The following is a 22,941-nucleotide window of genomic DNA, read 5'->3' on the forward strand; positions in this document are numbered from 1 at the left end:
ACAGGTTTTCTACTTAAACAGTCAGGTATTTAACAGTGATAAAGCCAACTTACATTTCTTCACATTCAGGAACTTTTCAGGGGTGCTCTTCAGTGTGAATTTTTTGATGTCTGATGAGGGATGAACTACACTTAAAACTTTTCCCACAATCAGTACATCTAAAAGGTTTCTCTCCAGTATGAGTTCTCTGGTGCTGAATAAGGGCTGATGAATGAATGAAGGCTTTTTCACACTCATTGCATTTGTAGGGTTTCTTTCCAATATGAATTCTTTGATGTTTAGCAAAATTTGAGCTCCGGCTAAAAGTTTTCCCACATTCACTGCACTCGTAGGGTTTTTCTCCAGTATGAATTCTCTGATGCTGAACAAGGTGTGTGCTCTGACTAAAGGTTTTTCCACACTCACTACACTCATATGGCTTTTCTCCAGTATGAACTCTCTGATGCTTGGTAAGGGATGAACAATGGCTAAAAGCTTTCCCACATTCTAGACATTTATAAGGTTTCTCTCCAGTATGAGTTCTTTGATGTTTAATAAGTGCTGATGAATGAATGAAAGCTTTATCACATTCATTGCATTCATAAGGCTTTACTCCAGTATGAATCAACTGATGCTGCACAAGATGTGTACTTCGATTAAAACCTTTCCCACATTCACCGCATTCATAAGGTCTCTCTCCAATGTGAATTCTCTGATGTACTGCAAGGGATGAGCTTTCTGTAAAGGTTTTCTTGCATTCACTACACTCAAATAGAACTCTATTATGAGTTCTCTGGTGTTTAGTTAAATTAGCTCTGTGGCTAAAAGATTTCCCACATTCATTGCAGGTATAGGGTTTCTCTCCAGTATGGACTCTCTGGTGTCGAATAAGCACTGAATGGTAAGTGAAGAATTCACCACAATCATTACATTTATGAAGTTTTTTCTCTTTATAAGTTCTCTGCTTTTTCATTAAGCTTGACTTCTGCTTCAGTCTTTTACCCAGTGTATGAAATGAATAGGATCCTCTGGGCACTCTGTCCTGAGTGATATGGACAGACTTTTGACTGAAGTTTTTCCAATATATATCATGCTCATGATTTCTTTCCTCAGCAAGTGAATTCATATGGGTGAACATTTCTCTCAAGTGTCTCTCCTGATTTCCTTGCTGATTCTCTAACCAATTTTCACATTCAAGAGCTGTTTCCAAGGTGGAATCATAGATGCTATTTCTTGTTAATCTGTCCATTATTACATCCTGACATGACTCTTCTTTGGAAAAATCTTGTACTGAAGTTGAATCTTTGCTCTCAGGTATAGTCTCCATGTCTGAAAAACATTGGAAATGTAAATTTCCTTTGTTTTTCTGTGCTCAACAAAAAGGCAGTTCTGTAATAGGTAAGAATTAATGAAGGTGGTAAGTATACTTTTAAGGAATAAATGGGCCTGACTCTTATTAGATTATTTCCAAAAAAGAACCAAATGGAGAAAAATAGTGTTTGCAGAGAAAAGGAGTATAGCATATGCAGGAGTGTCAGAAGAGGGAAAAGATGACCAGGAATATAGGAGAAAGAGGGATGTTGACAAAGCAATATATCAATGAATGAGAGACAATGAATATACTAGATCAAGATAAGAGGAAACACTTTTTATGGAATACCTACTGTAGTAAATATTAAGGCAATCAGCATCTTACTGTAGAATACAAGTGTAATTTCTAAGTTTACAGTCTTTTAATTGTATTCATGATTAGATATAATTCCATTGCCAGTATAATCATCCTAACAATGTTTTTATGTTTCTATTAAAAATCTCCTATGATCCATGAAATGATAAATGCACAAGGATATTTACTCCATTATCAACTAAGACAGCCAAAGACTAGCAACATCTCAAATATCGAATATAGAGAAAAGACTGAATAAACTATAATATATATATAACAAATTGAGTAGTATGTAACTTTTTCAAAATAGAAATGATCTTCATATATTGCTATGACCTCTAGGATATATTATTTTTTAAAAATATGAGGTATAATGAAAAAGTAATAAAAAGGATCATTTATAGGGGAAGGTCAGAACAGAGGACAGGGCAGAAATAGGAGCTAAGCCTCTTTAACTATGCCCGATATAAACATCAGAATTTTGTATACAATATAAAACTATTTATAAGATGAAATAATTTAAACAGTGGTTCAAGGAAATAAATACAACAATAAAGTAGAAGAGAAAATTCAGAAATAAACTATATTCTTATAGTATATATAAGAATAGGAAGATCATATTTTAGTCACTGAACAAGAGATATGTGTTTCCAACAAAATGTTGCCATGACAACTAAACATTTAAAAGAAAATTTAGATTTCTCATTCCATAAACACAAATAAATTCTATTCATTTATCTCTGCATTCATATATCTATCTCTTTTATTCAGCAAATACCTATTGTATGTGTTGAGCTTTATGCTAGTTTCTGGAGTAAAACAAACACCATTCCTATGCACACAGAGGGAGACAGAATTTCATTTAACACTGACAAGTATTAAATGGGATTTACTGAAAGTATTGAAAAATAAAAGGCAAATGATGTTATCAAAAACCATAAGAGGGGGGAACAGAAGGGAGAGTTTTCTCTGAAAAAGTAAATCATTCAGCTGAATGAAAACTGAGTTGGGGTTGAGGAGAGTTATTTTGGGTATACTACGGTTCTAGAGTGCAAAAGCACTGACCACATTCCAGATAGATGGAATAGGGGATATGTATATACACCCCAAGGTAAAGAGGATGTTCAAGCAAAGCATGGTGACTAAGAATATAGACTACAGAATCAGAACATATGAATCTGAATCCCCACTTTGCCATTTACTAGCTCTGTGATCTTGGGCAAATAATTTAGTACCTCTATTCCATTTCCTTATGTATAAGATAGGGTAATAACAGGTAGACCTCATGAGGAATAATAACAAAACTTATTTTAATGAGCTTTAGAGTATATATTATGCCACTGAACACTGACACAGCATAAGTGCTACTTAACTGTTTGTTAAGTAAAATATAAATCAACACAGGTAAGTAGAAACAGATCTCAAAGTACAGTATGTGGAACCATGGAAGGCTGTAACACCACTTTCAAAATAATACTTAGATGTTACTTGCCTTTTACACTGTTTTCATATTTACACTGACGTTGCAAAAGTAGTGATAGCAAAATTGCTTATAATTTAACAAGGATGAAAACAATGACATCACACTTACTAGTGGTTATTATTCTCTTTTCTACCATGTATCCATAGGCATATTTAGATATATACATCTATATTCCTGTATATAGACATACATATAAATATAGATATATAAAGCCAGTTTCTTTGTAAAATGTCTAAGAAAGGAATAAACATTCTTAGTTAAGCATTATGACTATTGTGAGGAAAAACACTGTGTGACTGAATTGTAAGCTAAACTGCTTTACTTAAGGACCATGATTTTTACTTGAAAAAGTGACAAACTATGTTATCCAAGTTGAGTATCTGGCACATAATTTCTCAAAAATGAATAAAGTGAACCTGTCATTTCAAGGAAAACAAATTACAGTATTTGATAAAATTTGAGTTTTCAGGCAGAAATGATGAGTTCTGGAAAACTAACTACTAAAGAAAGCTTGACAGGTTCCTAAAATGTAATGACTTTCCTAAGGTCAGTATTGTCATTTTAATTTAAAAAAATATTGCATAATGCAAAGCATCAACTTTTGAAATATCTATTTAACTTGGCCAATCAGTATTTTCTAAGCAATTAATACAGATTTTAAGTAGTAGAATATGAAGAATTTATGGTTATAGTTTCAGATTTTACATTGCAGTAGGGATTGAACCAGGATCTTTGCACTGAGCTACATCCCAGCCTTCTTTAAATTTTTTATTTTGGGACGGGTGTCACTAAATCGGCCAGGCTGGATTGAATTTTTGATTCTCCTGCATCAATCTCTCAAGAGTGCTGGGATTATAGTCATGCATCATCATGCCCAATTTAAAATCAAATCTTGATCAAGTAAAAATGTAACTGCTCATAGAAGAAAGCTGAGAAGATTGACCCAAAAGCAAGAGGCAATTCCAAATGAATTAATGACTTACAGGAAAAACTAAAGGACAAATATATTAGAAAGCAGGAACAAATATTTATATAATCTTGGGATGAGGAAGGTCCTTGGACAGTACTCGAAAGGCAGAAAATAAAAGATTGTAACATTAATTTTGTACACCAAAAAGCATAGGAAAACTGAAAGGTAAAAATCTAAAAAGATCTATAACATAACAAAGGATAAACAGCTCACGAGCTCTTCAAAGTCACTAGAAAATAGCAATATCCAAAATAAAACAAAACAACACAACACAATGCAACACAACAAATCCCAATACCCCCAAAAATAAAAGTGTTGAATAGGCAAGTCATAAAAACTGACAGACCCACAAAGAGAAACAGATGTACCCATAATCACAGGGAGAGATTTTAAAACTCTGTTAGTATTCCAAATAGAATCTTGACAAGAACATTCAGAAAGGATTTATACACACACACTATTAAGTGTAATAATTAAAACAGCATGGTATTAGAGTACGGATAAACAAGTAAACCAGAGTGACTAGCAATGAATCTAAGAATATAGGGGAACTGAATTTACTACAAAGATAGCTTTAGAAACCAGGGACAAAAGATTGTTCAATAAATCATGCTTGATTATAGACTGTAAAGATGGAAAAAGATAAAATTAATTTCCTATTTCACACTACATATAAAAATACATGTAACACAAAACATGAACATTTGCAAATAAAAGATTATGTTTCTGATAATGGGATAAGAAAGATAATTAACAGAAATGAAATATTAAAAATTCAGTGAATCTGACATCAAAATTTAAAAATTCAAGATGTCATAAAAGATGTAATAACATAAAAATAAGCCAAGATCAGAAGAAATTCTTTTCTCAATGATTTGTAATGCTGCCTCTGTCATGTAATAGAATTTAAAATATACAAATACTTCCAGAAAATCAAAAAAAAGATGTGAACAGACCAATTTTTAAAATTGGTCAAAGAGTATCAATAGATAATTCACAAAAAGAAAATCTAAATAGCAAATCAACACAAAGTGCTCAAACTCACTCATATTCATCATTCAGATAAATGCAAATTTAAAACCATGAAACAGCATTTTTGCATCCACCAGATTAACAAAATTAACAAATCTGAAAACATAAAGTATTTGCTAGGATAGGTGGAGGACTTTGATAATTCCTAATAAAACTAACATGAAATACTTCAAGAATGAGTTATTCCTCCTCTAGATAGCTACCTTAATTTACCCCAATTCTCAAGATGAACACTAGTCAATGCAGAGATGACCACTGTAACTCTATTACTACTGGTAACAAGTGTTCAGTTTATCACACAATGGACCTATTCTACACTAGCTAAAATAAACACAAGTCATTGTACATTACTATAGATTAATAAAATATAATGTTGTTTTAAAAATTAGATTTAAAAAGCTTAAAAATAAAACACATATTATTTATGCACATGTGTCTATACAATATACATATTGTTTCATGTACATATATATGTTTGTATACATACACATGTCTGTTTACACATGCAAACAGACTAAGTCACACCATTGAGATAGTTATAGTGCTTACTTAGCAAGAATGAAAGAATGAAAGGACTTTAAATCTCTAATATTTTTTCTTTCTTAAAAAGTAAAAGATATCACAAATCCGTAAGAATGGCTAGAATGAAGGCAGATAATATTAAGCACTGATAAACATGTGAGCATCTAGAACTCACATCCTCTGATGACAGTAATATAATTAGTATGACAACCTTGAAACCCTCTCAGGCAGTTTCTACCAAAAATAATCATGCACCTAACCTGTGGCTCAACAATTGTACCTGCATGTATATGTCCAACAGAAATTCATATATGAGTTCATAAAAAGACAAGTGAAAAAATATACACAGCAGCATTATTTACATACACAAAAATTGGAAACTATACAAATGCCTATCTTCAGGAGAATAGATAAACTAGAACATTCATTTACGGAAAGACTGTACAACAATGAGAATGAACTACTACATAACATACTATATCATGTATATATCTTATAGCTAATGTTCAGTGAAGGAAGCCAGACACAAGAATATATACAGTATCATTCAAGAACAGTCCAAAATTAAACTATGGTGTTACTAGTTAGGGTAAGGTTATCCTTGGGAGGAGGAAGGTGACAGAGACAGGGTACAAGAATGCTTCTAGGGGTGTTGGCAAAGTTGTTTTCTTGATCTCAGCACTAGTTATGTGAATGTGTTTCATTTGTGAAAATTCACAGAATAGTAGTTATGATGCTTTTATTTGTTTTATATTGCAAAAAAAGAAGGAAAGTGAAAGAAAAGACAGAAAGTAAAATATTAGCAAGTGTTTAATCTTGGTGATGGATACATGTTATTTTATTTCTGGATTTACGTATTTAAACTGTTCTAAAATTTAAAATAAAGTATTTTTAAAACAAAGGCACATCTAATATTCTTTATTAGAACTGAAAAGTGACACTTATTCACTGTCCTGCTGGACATTTCTGAAGAGTCTCATCGACCTGACTCACCTGAGTAGTTGCGTTTAGGGGCTTTTCTCTCAAACTTCAATGGTTCCTTTCCATTGTCCAAATTATAGTTCTCAGGTTTGGAAACTGGAAGCCCTATTTGGAAAAAAGGGAAAGAAAGTAAAAAGAAATGGAACTAGGCTTTTTATAATGGTCACAAAAATTTACATTGGAGTATAATCCCAGCCTCTTGATCTACAAAGATAAGATATTACTGGAAGATCTAGCATAGGGAAGGATGGATCTTTCCACTGCAGAAATTTTTTAATGACTTTGTATCCTAGTAATTACCTTATGAAAGATGGAAAAAAAAATTGGACCTCAGTTGGACCACATGATAGTGATTATGTTTAACTACAGTTTCTGTCTTCTAAAAGTTTCTTTTTTGTTTTTTCAGTTACTAGAAATCACTTTCTTAAGGCATTTTTTACATGAGATTTTGGAGGGGCTAACATTGTTTCATATATCACTCTACAAATGTACACATACACAGTGGTAGACACAAGATCCAGAATAGGCCAGAGCATACTCTCTGTCAATGGCTCTATGACTATTTCTGATAGGCATATGACACTATTTGCTGAAGCTCCCAGAATCATTCCTTTTTGCCTAGCTTTCCAACTGGAAGAATAATATAACTACCAATGGACATCTCTGCCACATAAGGAGACCCTAAGAATAAAGCTAAGCTAAGTACAACGATATTTCATCCTATTATCATAACTAATCAAGAGTTTGAGGCAGGAAAATTGCAAGTTCAAGCTAGCCTCAGTAACTTAGCAAGACCCTGCCTCAATGAAAAAGAAAGAGAAGGAGGAAGGGGAAGAGGAGAAAAAAAGAGAGAGAAGAAAGCTCATGCCAAGCCAAGCCAAGCCAAGCCAACTGATTAAAACTAAACTAATTAATTAATTAAAGTCCTGATAATATACTTGATTCCCTCAGTCAAGACTTTTTTCTTCTTAAACTAGTATGAATTAGGTTGTCACTTGAGTCTTGTTACACAGCAATCATGGACATTTCAGCGAGAACCTAGAGCAGATCCAGATTTTCCTCAGCAAGAGATAGAGTTAGGTAGTAGTTTATGCTTAGAATGTGCAAGGCCCCAGGTTCAACTCCCAACACGAAAACAAACAAGAAACAGATTTTTCTTCAGGTGCAAAAGAATTAATACTTTATGATCTCTGAATGTAAAACTGAATGTTTTTTAAGCTACTTCATTTTCAATGGAGTAATTATGTCATAGGTGTAATAATACATTCTTACAAAGTGAGACTAGGTTCCTATAGTTCTCCAGCATCACATCCCTTTGTGCAGGATCCAGCATCCTCCACTCCTCTGGCGTAAAGTCCATGGCCACATCCTTGAATGTCACCGTTTCCTAAGACAAAACATATCTTTGTTTACTATGTCTCACTTGGTAGTCTCCCTTTTAGTCACCATTTCTGCTTTCATTGGAGCAAAGGCCTGAGATACACTCAACAAAGGAAGTAGTAAGTTTTCTAATGGTGTTCAAATTCTGATTATTCTATGTAAAGGCAGAGTATTAATTGTAAGCCAGGCATACTGTGTCAGACTCAGCATGAGAATTTAGTGAAGTAAGCCCATTATGGCTCCACTGAAAGATGACAATTTTTCTGGGGAATAAAGTATTAAAATATAAACTAATGAGTCAACAGTATAATTGGGCAAAATAAAATACAGGTAGAGGGAAATAAAAATACAGGCATGTCTACCCGTTGCCCTGAGAGTCCTATTAAAACCTTGAAGAATTGATCTAACTTTCAGAAGATGAACTGCAATAAAGAACTTGCAAATGGAGAAGTCACTGAACAAAAAAGCTGAGAGTGAGTAGTACCAAATCCAGTTAACACACAATTAACTCAAGGTAAAATGTGTTAAACTGGAAAATGACTGGAACAAACTAATTAATGTTACAGATTTAATTCAAAACGTTTATGTGTAAAATATCAAGATAGAAACGTCAACACTGATCATGTCCCTTTAAATAAATCCATAGGGAATGGGTATAAAATTCCAAAGTTGCCAGAACAAACATATACCAAATGCTGTAACTGGATAGAAAACATCTTCTATTTAAACATTCATGAAGCATTTGTAAAAAACAAAGTAAATTTCAATAAATTACCAAATAGAAATGGAACAGAATAATAACTGATAACTGAAAAGCCATTTCAGATATAAAAATAATTATGAAACAAAATGTGAAAAGCAATGTCAATGACTAACACTATACTTACAGAAAATGTCATAGCTTTAAATACTTTCATTTTATTAAAAAATTATGCAAATAAATGAGCAGAACATACAAGTCAAGTTGAAGAAAAACAAATTTTGAAAACTGCTGGAATTACATTTGTATACCAATGTTAATGTCTTAATTATGGAAAAACACTAATAACAAAGTAAAATGTTAACTTGGAGAATCTGGATAAACAGTATGAAAAATATCTGTATTACTTGTAATATTTCTCATGTCTAATAATTTTTCAAAGCAAACTTCAATGGAAATAAACTGAGATTTAAAAAATAAAAGAATCATCATTTAAAAATAAAATAAAATGTAAAACTACTAAGATATCAGAAAAGATGACCTTGATCTTCAAATAGCTAAATCAACACTCAGTGGAAATTAACTGCCCAACAATTAGAAGAAAAAGAAATAACAAAAATGTAAACCACTGCACAAAAAGATAAAGAATATATAGAATTATACATATCATATGGCAAGAAAAATCTGAAACATACATATCAAATATAAATGAGCATTATTTCCTTAAAAAAGTTTTTTTAAAAAGCCATTGAGAATAGACTATCCTGGGGCTGGGGATTTAGCTCAGCAGCACAGCGCCTGCCTGGCAAGCGCAAGGTTGTGAGTTTGATTCCCGGTATCAGAGAAAAACCAAAAAAAAAAAAAAAAAAAAGAGAATAGACTGTCCCAGACAAAGTATTATCCCAAGGTTGGCAGCATGGTGGGAAATATAATATGTCACAAGCCTGAATACAGTAATGCAAGCTCAACGCAAATATGGAAGAACTTACTGCCTGTTACCATTGATTGGGAGAGATGAGGGAATGAATTTGGGAAGGAAAGTAATATTATCTTTATAGTTTGTGCTGTTTTTCCTGTCAAATCAGCGAGAATCAAAGCCATATTTCAAAAAAAATCTAGTAAGTAAAATATAAAAAATAGCCCAATTACTAATGAGAAAGTTGCAATATTAGCATCAAATAAGATCTAATGAAATGCAAAAAGAACAGATTTTTAAAAATTCCCAAAGAAGACTCAATCCATACCGAGGGTTTAACAGACTTACATCTAGTATCACATGGATAAAGGTTAAAGGACAAACACAATGACTTCCCACAGTACAGCCACCACCTAAATTTGACAATTATTAGTATTTGTCATACTGGGGCTGGGGATTTAGCTCAGCGGCACAGTGCCGGCCTGGCCAGTGTGGGGTCATGAGTTCAATTCCCGGTACCAGAAAAAAAACCAAAACCAAAAAAAAAAGTGTCATACTTATTCTTTCACAGGAAGGACAACCATGTAAAAGTAAGTTAGACATGTCAGCATTCATCCATTCAGGGGACTGAACTCTATAATTTTAAGCCTTTATAGGCTTTTCTTTTTTTGGGGGGGGGGTTTGGTTTTTCTCCGGTACCAGGAACCGAACTCACGACCTTGCGCTTGCCAGGCAAGCGCTTTCGCGCTGAGCTAAATCCCCAGCCCCAGGCTTTTCTTTTTTAGCATTTGTTTGAACTATTACTGCAGTATGCGTGACAGGCAGCTATGGAAAACACAGGCCCCAAGAGGAAGTCAGGATGATCCAGTGAAGGATAAGGTAAGATAAAGCCTGAAACAAAAAAACCAGGCCCCAGGATGGAGACACAATGGCCAAGGCCAGGGCCACACGTCTAATGAACATGGGTCCCATGTTAAATTGGTGGGATCTTCCTGCCTAGGAAAGTGATAAATACAAGGTGATAGATAACCAGAACCACCAAGAATCATTCATACCCCTCTGAAGAATGTCTCCATTCTTCTGCTTGTGCTAAAAATTTTAGAAAAGTTACAATTAATGGTACTCGTAAAAGCACACCCACTACATGCCTTTAGTTTCTACAGGCCCAGCTCTGGTCAAACTCTCCTTCTTGCAACCCCATAGGTTGACCTCAGCTTGGCCCCAAATGGTCTAAGATGTGGTCATTTTGGTGTAGAAAAACCCTTAGACAAAGAGTCCCATGGCAACCTACTTTCAAGTTCCCTGATGCTTTCAGGAGCTTTCCTCTAATAAACTTTCTTCCTACTTATTTCCCACATCCTTGAGTCCATTTTTTAGCATCCTGAGACATGAACTCAGTTATTATTCTAATCACTTCAGCATTTAAAGTGCTTTCTTAAAGCCTTAAAGTCATATGCACACCGCTTCCCCTACAGAAACATAAATTTTAAGATGTACCATATTATTTTAAAAATACTTTCTTATATTACCAAGCACAGACATTAGCTAATACTAATTACTAATTAGCTAAAGAAGGGAAATGCTGCTTACTTGCCATAAAAGGACAGTAAGTACTAGATGAGTACAAAATATTTTCTACTGATTCCATTAATCTCTTAGAATTCAGCTGCCTACATGGGCTCTTGTGGACAAAGAAACTTCACATCGAAAAGAGGGGAGTGCACGTCTGTACTCTGAGAAATAAGGTGGATTTCAATCATCAGTAGATACACTCACCTGGGATCTGGCTGTGAGACGCAAGGCTGCCTCTTCTCCCTCTTCCGTGTTCTTCTCTTGGGAAGAATTCTGGGAAGAAAGAGCTAAGGGCAAGAAAGCAATGATGATGGAGCCTATCTTGCTACTCAGATTTCCAAGTCTCACAGTCCGTCCACCTTATAAATGTGCTCCCTCCTAACACTGAGATGGAAGGGAGCCCCAAACACCTGTCACCTCCCAGGACTATGGAAAATGTACTTGGGACTTAAATTCAGTTGCTACAATCAACATGTTCTGGAAGATGACACTCTCTGATCTAGAAATTAGAATAATTTCCCAGTTTAACCTATAAAAACAATACAGAAGTAGGCTCAATGGTTCTCAAAAGTACTTTGAACGTCTATTTAAAAAGTAAAGGGCTGGACCTCACTTGAAAGTAATTATCATTGGTAGAATCTGGGTTGCAATACAGAACTCTAACAAGCCCAGGGGGGATTCTGATGCACAAGATCACTAACCAAACTTTAAAAAACACTAGTAGTACCAGAAGTCTGTCTCTTGACTTCTGTGCCTGTCTTCTCTGTATATGAAACAAAAAACATGTACTGTATTAAAATCATGGTAACAAGTGGGATAACAGGTATGTGGAAATATTTTTGTCAACCACAAAGCTTAATTCACAGCCCCACTGATAGACAGGAAAGTAGGATGTAATCACTTGGAAGGAAGAAAATGTAAGAAAAGTAACTGTGGCTATCCTCACACCTCAGAAGCTTAACATTTCGCTCACACTTGAGGAATGTTTTGAAGGCTCTACTGCACCACGCTGGAATGTGTGTGTGTGTGTGTGTGTGTGTGTGTGTGTGTATGTGTGAGATCCCAAGCCAACTCCTCCATACTCACTCAGACAGCATCCATCCATCCCCAAGACTGGAGACAAACAGCACCTCTCTGACAAGAGTCATCTGTCCCTAGGCAACCATTTTCCCTTTAGGAGGAAGAATCCCACCCTTCCACGACACATGTTTAACACTGGAGCAATTCTACCTCTTTTCTCAGGCATCTGGATCAAATCTGTTTCCATGATCACACCTCCTCCACGTCCCGAAGATCGTGCTCTTCTTCACTCAAATCCAGACCTCTCCGTGCAAAGTAGCGAGGAGTCCCAGGAGGCGGGATGCGCCTTTCCTTCGCCCCTCGGGGGCTCTACGGAGAGTCGCGGTCAGTTTCTTCCTCACCGTGGAGCCTGCTTCGGCCTTACGGAGCGGCAGCCTGGAAATCCGGGGACAGCATCCCTGACACGGTCCCTCCCGCTGGGAGCTGTCCCGAGAGAGGGGAGAGAGAAAAAGGGGAGACGGTTGTCCAAAGGGATGGCGCTGGGCTGCAGTCAAGGCAAAACAAGCACAGACGATTCCCGCGTCCTCGGTCGCGCCCCAGGACCCCCGCTCCGCCGCCCGCCCGGCCCGCAGCGCCCGCCGGCACCGCTCTCCACTGGCCTGGGGGCGGGGATTCCAGCCACAACGTGACAGGGTCCGGCTCAAGGCTTGCCCGCCAGGCCCCTTTCACATCCTCCCACTCCAGCCCGTTTTCCGCTCAGAACGAGCCAGGGGCGACCTCCGAGGTGGAGCGGAGAGGTACAACACCCGACCCACCAACTCCCCTCCCCTCCCGGCCCTAACAAAGGCTACGAACTTCTCTGGCCAGCTTGGGGTTGCGCATGCGTGGTAAGCCGCGGTAGGGGAACAAGGCCGACCGGTCGCTTTCCGCCCGGAACTACGATCCCCAGAAGCCCCTGCGCTTCCATACTGCTTTTCTCGGCAGGTGGCATCGTGAATGGTACGCGGTGGACAGAATCTGAAGACAAGAGAGCTTCTTTCCTCTCGCGAGGGTACAGGACGATATTCTCTGTGTCTGTTAAGTGTGGGAGGTGAAACAAAAACACTGCTGGCACTGGTTTGAGTCCTGGCTGTCCCCGCTCTTTATCTACACACGTGCTCAAGGCTGCGAATCCATCCAGTTTACTCCGTTGTCACGTTTTGTACTCCTGAAACTCATCCTCTGCCTTCAAAAACTGTGCAGGCTTCTTTTTTTTTGAACAGATTTTTGGTTGCATACTTATTCCTATGTTCTTTTATCCACGGACAACTTGGCAGTCCTAAAAATTCACGTTTGTGAGATTCAAGTAGGATAGAAGAAACAAAGAGAGGTAGAAAGGAGACAAGGGGAATTGTAATTTTAAAATTGTACTTTCAGGAAAACTACAGCTTCAAGACACAAAGTTACCAAGACTACGGTGCCTTTTTCCGTTTCCAGAAAAAGCACTCGAAACAAAACAAAACAGAAATCCTAAGACTATTAGAAATACAAAACGCCTATGAATTGATCCTATGTTTTTCACCTGTAAATTGAGCCTGAGAAGTCTACATACTTCCCACCCTCAAAGATATAGCACTATTAGTTGGATACCATATCTCTAAACTTCAAACATAGGCAAGTGGTTTTCATTATGATTTAGCCCACTAATGGCTAACTTGACAAGACATTGGGCATATACGGTCTAAATCATTTGTCTTGAGGACATCCTCAAGAACATTTATATTCCCAGGCCAAGACCATAATGCACCTCTCCCTTGAGCAACTGCACTCTGTGTGTGTGCGTGCATGTGTGTGTGTATGTGTGTATACCTTTTTTACTTTATCTAATAAGTCTCAATGAGGTGTCCTAAAATATCCTTCTGTGACATAAGTCAGCAAAACTACAACCTACTCTGCAAGTGGGGGACAAGTTGAAGTCTTCATCTCTCCTACAAGAGACCCTCTTCAGACCCCTTCAGTGACCAGACCTGAAAAGATGGAACCAGTTTCTACAACTTTGAACAATAGGTTCTTTGCAGGCAAACAGTCTAGATAGTCTCAGTAATGGTTAAGTCTCTCCAATTCTGTTGAGGGACTAATCCTCCTACCACAAAGTCATGTCTAAACTGCCCCTCCTCACGGAATGATGTTACTGCCAACGCATCAATAAGCCAGAACAGAATATTTTCAACTCTCTTCTTTCACTTCTACCAGGCCTATGTATTACATTTTTAAAATAACTCTCTAAGTGTTCATTTTTATCTCTTTCCACTTACCATTACTTTAGTTCAAACCACCAACATTTCACTAGGATTATAAGCTGTCTCCTAACTGTTCCATAACTCAAATTTTCACTCCCACTGATCTATTCTCCAAACTTTCTGGCCAGTGATCATTTTAAAGCAAGAAAGTGATATCATTTTACTGCTTAAAATGCTCAATGCCTTTTTAAAACTTCAGGGAAGAGTGATTTCCAGTTCCTACAAAAGGGACATGTGACCCAGTATCTGTGCCTCTTGGTGTAACACCCTTGTGTATCATCCTGTGCAACTTCTTCCTTTTGAGGGTGAGAAACTTTTCCTAGTGAGTTGGAGGAGGTATGGGAAATACCTCAGGGTTTTGGTTTTCATCCTTCCTTATGTTACTAGCTTATAAACTGAGCCTGGGAAATATTAAATCATGGGAGGAAAACAAAATAGCTGAAGAATTTTACCACTGTAAAAGAAAAACAATCTAACAGATTGGCCAGAATTAATGAACCATATATATCTACATCTATATCTATCTATATCTGTATCTGTATCTATATCAATCTATCTATATCCTAAAGTAATAAAGTAGAGAATATAAGAAATATCATCCAAGAATTTCTCATAAAAACAAAACTTTTTGGGAAAGATATAATAGTTCAAAGAAAGTATTCTATAAATGGGTTGAATAGTAGAATGTGCAAAATGGGTGTGAATTCCAAAGCTAAAATATAAGGTCAAGGAAATTTGCTCTCAAATAAGAAGAGAAAGGGATAAAAAAATTGAAAAATGTTAAAGAAGTGCTAGTGATATGGAGAATGAGTAGATTTTATGATTAGAATCCTAGAAGGAATAAGGAAGAAAACAGTAAGGAAAAAATACTTTAAAAAATGATAAGCAAGAATAATGAGAAATAAGAAAATGTTAAAATCTTATATTAAAAATGTTCATTGGGCTGGATGTGATGGCCCACATCTGCAATTCCAGCACTAGGGAGGCTGAGGCAGGTGGATTGCCCTGTATTCGAGGTGAGCCTGAACTACAGAGCAAGATCCTGTCTAAAAAAAAAATGTTCCTTGAGAATCAAACAAGAAAATTATGAAAAGATACCACATATCATAGTGAAATCTTTTACAATATTAATAGTAAAACATAGATTATAAAACTCTTCAGAGACAACACACAAAACCTACAAAACAGCAAAATAACAAATAAAAAAATGAATCCAAGATCTGGGGATATGTGGTGGTGCGCTTGCCTCATATGTCTGAGGCCCTGGCTCAATCCCCAGCACTGCAAACTAGGCAAAACCAAACCAAACCAAAACAGTGCCTAGTATTTTGTGACCTCTTAGCAAATAATAAATGAATAAGCAAATCTGATTTGTCAATAGCAGCACTGACTATAAGAAGAAAAATTATTTTGAATATTGAGCTTTCTATTTTATTTAAGTATCATGCAAATTAGGCAAAATAAGTATGTTCATATGCATAAAAGACATTGGAAGAAGCATTTTAGGAAGAAGAAAAAATCTCAGAAAGACACTTCAAGATATAGAGGTAATAATAATTTGTTAAATGATTTATTATATTAAAATGAGCAAAGAGAAGAGTTAGTCCATCAAGATAACAGTTACTACATATATAGTAATTTAAATAGAATTTTAGATTACATCACAGAAGACGAATGCGGGAAATAGAAATGAAAAAATGAGAGTAGCTAAGTTACTTGCCTTGGTCAAGGGGAGCATACACACATTTAGAAACTCAGAAAAGGTTCTGGGGATTTAGCTCAGCGGCACAGCACCTTCCTGGCAAGTGCAAGGTAGTGAGTTCGATTCCTGGTACCAGAAAAAAACCAAAAACCAAAAAAATGAATAAATGAATAAATAAATAAAAACTCAGAAAAAGGATTCAAGGGCTGGGAAAACATATACATGGATATTATTATGGTCAAACAACGGGAGAATGCGTAATGTTCAAACCAAAAGAACAGAACTCATTATTCGATAGAAACCCAGGCACAAAGAAAACAAAAAAGAAAGTTTGGTTAATAGAAAACACAGAAAAAAAAAGACCTGTCTTACTATTTATCACAATAAATATAAATGAGCCAGTTCATCTATCAACAGGAAAAGAATCTCAGTTTGAGGTAAAAATAGATTTTAAAAAATTCAAGATTTGGGAATATGTTCTTTAGGAAACACACATTTAAAGCCATAAAATACAAAAGGTGAAAAACAAAGTGATAACACAAATATAGGAGACAAATATAAACTAAAAGTAAAGTCAGATAAAAATGTTATTATGAATAAAATTAAATTCAAGATAAAGACATCATACTGGACAAAAGATAGACTTTATATATTTGTAAAACTCATTTTGCATTGTATATATTTTTACAATTTCTATTACTCTTTTTTTCTTTCCTGGTGCTCTGTGATTCTTTCATCCATCATTTCATTTTTATCTGAATAATTTCTTTAGTTCTTCTTCAAAGGTAAGTTTGATAGAGACAAATTATTTTAGCTTCCATTAATCTGAGAATATCTAGATTTTTCCTTTATACCTGCATGTTAGGTTCACTGGATATGGAACTAATGGTTGGCAGTTCTTTTCTTTCAGATGGACATCACTTGAAAAAGTGTGTGGTTGTTGCAGAGGATGGAACCGAGAGCCTCCTGAATAATGCTCGGCTACTTCTTTACCACTAAGCTACGATTCCTTTTTTACCTCCATGATTTCACATGGGAAACATGCTATCATTCCAATTGGTATTGCCTGGTAGATCAGTAGTGGTGAACTTATGGTACATGTGTTCTTGTGTTTTTCTTTTAAGATAGAAGATGTTAATGTAGAGTTGTTTTTTCTAAACTAAAACCTTAGTATTCAGGCTTAATTGCAGTGTTGGCACTTTGTGATAAATAAGTGGGTTTTGAATTGCAATTTGACACTTGGTCTCTAAAAGGTTCTCCATTACTGCTATAGATAATGTTATATTTCCTTTTTTAGTTCTTTCAGGTATTTTCATTGTCTCTCCTTTGTAGCATTTTAATTATGATGTGTCAGGATAAATTTATTTGTTTGTTTTATTTGGGGTTTGTTCATCTTGCTGAATATGTAAGTTCTTATCTTTCATCAAATTTGGGGAGTTATCTACCATTATTTATGTAAATATTCTTTTGATCCCAGTTTCTTTTTCATCCAGACTATGTAAAGGTAGCTAGGTCTTTTGTTATTGTCCCATTGAGCCTACCTGATCCACTTTTGGGTTAGTAAAATATGTGTTACCATGATGTTCTTAGGGTCTCCTAGGATCTCTCTTAACCAAATCCATTCTCCTTTCCCCCACTATTTTACACTTATAGCACTTCTCAATTCAGAGAAGTCACATTTTAAGGGCTCAGTATCCACATATCGGTACTTGTTACTATATTGGACAACATATATCTGTTCTCACTGATCATATCCATTGAAAAAAGGAAAAAGAGAATAAAACTAACATTTTTCCATTTCTGAATATTAAGGCAAAAGTACTAACTAAATTTTGAGTTGAAAGAAGGTAATTAGAGAAATTTGGAAATACTCAGGCTTGAATTACAATTAGAAAATTCATTTTAAAATTGTAGGACACAGAAAGTACTTAGAGGAAAATATATAATTTCAAATATATTTAAGAAAAATTGAAAACAAATGAACTAATGAGTCCATTCAAGGAGTTAAAAAAGGTGAATAGATTAAGCCAAAAAACAAGAAAGATAGAAATACAATTTATGAACATTCAAGTTGCAATCTTTCATAGACACTTGTAAGACTCATTTTGTCAGACTTATGAATGAACCTGACTTATGAATCTTCTCCCTGAATGAAGCCCACTAGTAAATGAACATTTACTGTAATAAATCATCCAAATCAATGAAGTAGTATACATAAAAAGCAATGAAGAAGATTATCAAAACAAAAACCAGTTCAATGAATAGATTAAGAAAATACGAGATAAGATAAAAACATGGTGTATATTTTTTCCTTGAAAGAAACATTCATTTATAATCTTTATTGGTTGCATAGTTTCAAACAAATCCAGAACAGACGTTCACATTTTGAGCTTTTAGTGCAAAGACACTGTACCATGTGGGAAATAAAATACTGACCAATGAAATTCTTCCCTATGTGCTTAAGTATTAGGTTGATCAGGCAGAAGATGACTTAAATGACAGAAGTCTGCTCATAAATCTGCTTGAAAAAGAACATGAGTTTATACCTCATTTTGGGGGGTGTTTAGACAGGGCCTCACTAAGTAGTGCAGGCTGGCCTTGAACTCAGAATGTAGTCCTGGCTGGTCTCGAACTCATAGTGATCTTCCTAAGAGCTGAGATTACAGCTGTGTACCACCATGCCTGGCCTTACACCCCATTTAAAGGTTTTTCACAACATAAATGCACTTAAGCAACTTGTGGTTCCAAAAGAAAACATCCCAACAACATCTATCTCTTCAAATAAAGAAATAATTTATATTCTTTTTAAAAGAATTCCAACCATTTAAAAGAAATTCCAACCATATATATTTATTTATTTATACCTTAGGTGCTCTTTTGTGCCATATGCTTTTATTCATGTAACAGTGGAGGGCTAGGCCTGAGGCTCCAGAGGGGCCTGTCTGAGAAATCATGTAGCTCCTCATTGTGGCGAAGAACAAGGGGGTGTATATCGTGTCAGTCTCAAAGGCTCTGCCTGCTGTGTCACCAGTTGAGTTGTAAGTAATGTGACAAACATGATGGATCCAAGTGTGCTGAATCTCTGGTGGTCACTGGAACACAGCTGTAGTCCCACATGAAAATTATGCTCTGCTTCTTGTACAGTGACATGACGAAAATATCTGTATTTATAATCAATTCTTTCTTCTTAGTTATTACAGCAAATACTCTGGTCTGATTGTCTGTATGACAAGCAATAATGACCCAGTAGAACTGCATCAGTTCTGGTAATTGGAGAACAACGGACTGAGGCTCCTCAGGGGTCGTCAGCACCATCACATAACCGTTGGGAAAGAATCTTATGTACCTGTAATATTCCACTTGGTGCCAGGCTCTGGAGAAACTATCAAGAGACTGTTCCCCTTTGCAAATTATGTGGTCTTACTGATACACACTCCATCAAACTGAACTCCAGGCTGTTGTAAGAATATCTCTCTCCAGGATGAGTATGGAGCAAGTTTAACACAGCTTCTGCCCTACACTTTCAAGCAGGCCAGATGCCATATTTCAGCATCTCTGGCATGGATATAGAATCCTCTGCACACGAGTGACAACTGCTCCAATAATCTGAGGTCCAAGTCATTGGACACCACCCATCGGAAGACGCGCATCAGGACCTCCATCGGCAATGCTGATGTGTGAGTCTGACTGCTGTTAAGCTCAGGCTGACACAGTTTGAGCACAGACCCCCGAAATGTGAGGCGCTGCTGGGAGCAAGACAAGAGATCTGCCATCTTGCTGTCATCATTGCAGTCTTCAATGTAGCTGTTTCCAACACCATTGCCTTCTGGAGACCAGATGTCAGTAATCTTGAACTCTTTATCAGGTACAAGGTGCTTCATAAAGAGCTCCATTTTGTTCTTCTGCTGCCGCTTTTAGGAAGAGCTCTTGAGCCTTTCCTTTTGCCAGTTCTTGCTTTCCTTTGGTGTCTTGGCTGCATTCAGCAGAGCACCTCTTGCTGATCCACTAGGCTGTGGAAGCTCCCACCCCTGGGGCAAGTTCAAGCATCCCCGTGCTCATAGGTGGGGCTCTGGGGAGGCAGCTGGATAATGGGTGTGTGATACTGTATTAAGGGTGTGATAACTGGATCAATCCACTGATTTGTTTAGTATAGTTCTGGGTGTGAATAATGGGAAGTCCCACACTGGGTGTGAGGGAACCAATCAAAATAGGCTTGTAGCCTGGATGAAATATAAAGGAAAAGAAAGGCAGGGTTGCTGCTTTCTGCATGCCTTGCCATGGACTGTTTCTCCTCTCCTATGCCCCTCGGCTATGCTGCCCTGCATTGGAGCCCACAGACTATGGACTGAAACCTCTGCAAACTGTGAGCTAAAATAAACCTTTCCTTCTTTAACTCATGGGTGTCAGGTATTTTGTCCCAGCAACAAGAAAGTAACTAAGCCATCGTATATTAAGAGTTCAAAATTTATTAATGATCATGTGTTTTAAAAAGACTTAGTTTACTTTCTTAATTGGATAACATCTACACACCAAAAATCCAGAGAAAATGTGAATTTAACCAAGGATCTTAGGAGCATTCTCTTTAAATTGCTATTATTTAGTATACTAGAGGAATACTTGTCCCATACAGGAGTCGCAGACACATGCACCCCTCCCACACATACACACAAAGGGTAGAAGCTAGAAGGGGCTAGAAGCCTGAAAGAGAAGAGACCAAATGTGAATAACAATTACTTGGGACTCAGTACAAACAGTGCTTAAGAAACTAGGCCCTCAGGCCATGTGAACAGGTTTGAAATTTAAAATCTTGGCTCTGCTGCTTGCTGTTTGACCTCAAGTATGTTACTTAACCTCTCTGTATCTGAGTTTCTCTCATCTGTAAAACAGAAACAATAAGAATATCTACTTTCTAGGATGATTGAGAAAATTAAATGAGTTAATACATACAAGGATTAAATGAAATACAGTAAAATGAGCTCATAATATGTGCATTTTATGTTTTTATTTATTTCTGGTAGTGTATTTTGAGGTTATTATCAACTTAGAGTATCTAAAAGTATCAACAAAACAATAAAGCTTAGCAAAGTTTCCATATTGAAGTCATTTTACTAATAATATCAATAATATTCCTCAGTACACTGGCAGCAATAGAAACTAATACACCACATCCAGGATGAAGTATGCTGACTAGTGGATGCACAGACATTTACTATTTTAGCATTATATATTCTTTTGCATGTGTCATATTTATATCATAATAAAAAATTTAAGATACCAATTACAAGTTCAACAAAAAGTACCTAGAAGCTGACCTAATAAAGGAATACACAGGACAATTCAAATATTTATTAGGTGCTTCACTTGGATACAGTGGTCAAAGCAAAAGAGGTATTTGGAGTCAAGACAGCGGACAAATAAACTCATAAACATATAATGTCAAATGAAGATAAACATCATAAAGAAATTATAAGGCTGGTAAGGGACACAGTATTACAGGGCTTCTATTTTTATAGGGTATTGAGGGAGGACACTGGTGTTAAAGATGACATTTAAGAAGAGATTTGATGGAGGTAAAGGAATATATCTGAGGGCATAACTTGGTATGTGGACTAGGAAGAGGAATGGGGCAGACTGAAATATGGAAATGGAAAATGGTAAGAGGTAGAGAGTAAGGGAGAAACATATGAGATTGGAGACTGATCAAGAACATAACAATTTTCAAGCTCCTTTGACCATGATCAGAAGGAAACACACACACATACACACACACACACACATTTACACTGTAACCTATACATACAAACAGCAGGAAAAAAACTCATTAAAACAATACTTATTCTTGCTACACCTACTGCACTCTCCCTTTTTTTTCTACTTTTATGTTCTATTTCATTTTCTTTCATGTTAGCAAATACTGTACTGGTTGTTTGACAGTAAGTAGATTACATAAGCTCTTAATTAGTATGAATTTTGCATCTTATTCTGCAAAGGGAAGCCAACCAAAAAATTTTAAGGATAAGAAAAGAACAATCTAACTTGCTTTATCTTTAATTGAACTTCTATTGTTAAAATTTACTTCACGAAAAATTTCATATAGACACAAAAGTAGGGGCCAAAGCATCCTGAATTCTCATGTATCTACCAGTGTCAACAATTACTGACAGTTTGCCATTTCTGTTTCATCTATTATTCCACATATGTTAAATAAATTACTACATACTGAGGGCTTCAAGGATTTTTTTTTGGTGGTGCGGGGAGAAGTCCAGCTGAAAGAGTGTCCTGTGAGGTTTCTCTCTAGGTCGCCCAACCTAAAACTGTAAAGGCCTTGGCATTCTTTAGAAATCCTATTACAAGGATGGCATGTTGTTGTTTTTCTTTCTATATAAGGAACAGCTTCTGGCCAGAATCTGGCCAGGAAAGTCCTTAGAAGGACAGGATCCAGAACATAGGGCTGATGACCCCATACATAGTTTGAATTCAGGTAGAGAGAGCTTTGTCACCTTAGAAGTGCAACTGGTGGTGTTGTAGGCAACTAAGTTAGATAAAATATTACAGGCAGTCAGGGCTAGGCCCTCCAAACAGCCAGTGTAGAAGATGAGAAGCCTTTCAACTGTGGGGGAGACAGGCACCTCCAGTTGAGAGCCAAGAGAAAAGATGAAACAAATGTACCCACATACTTCCCTAAGGAAGTATGGATTCAGTACTTTGGTGACAGCAACCCAGAGAGCTATCAAAGGAC

At 36.3% G+C, this 22,941-nt stretch overlaps 1 protein-coding gene and 1 pseudogene across 1 annotated transcript in view; both read right to left on the bottom strand.

The window, feature by feature from the left end:
* LOC102017970 (zinc finger protein 624) overlaps positions 1-12,524 on the bottom strand; it is a 60,529-nt gene extending 48,005 nt beyond the window's left edge. The window contains exons 1-5 of the mRNA XM_005399322.2: positions 12,432-12,524; positions 11,406-11,488; positions 7,906-8,020; positions 6,646-6,738; positions 83-1,308 (exon numbers count right to left, since the gene is read on the bottom strand). Of these exons, the coding sequence (XP_005399379.2) occupies positions 83-1,308; positions 6,646-6,738; positions 7,906-8,020; positions 11,406-11,488; positions 12,432-12,468 (1,554 nt within the window). The 5' untranslated portion in view covers positions 12,469-12,524. The remainder of the gene's footprint in view (positions 1-82; positions 1,309-6,645; positions 6,739-7,905; positions 8,021-11,405; positions 11,489-12,431) is intronic.
* A 633-nt stretch (positions 12,525-13,157) lies between these two features.
* On the bottom strand, positions 13,158-22,000 carry LOC102030172 (annotated as a pseudogene).
* Between the last annotated feature and the right edge of the window lie 941 nt (positions 22,001-22,941).

The sequence above is a fragment of the Chinchilla lanigera genome, unplaced genomic scaffold (assembly GCF_000276665.1).
Source record: "Chinchilla lanigera isolate Chin_1 unplaced genomic scaffold, ChiLan1.0 scaffold00066, whole genome shotgun sequence".
NCBI classification, from domain to species: Eukaryota; Metazoa; Chordata; class Mammalia; order Rodentia; family Chinchillidae; genus Chinchilla; species Chinchilla lanigera.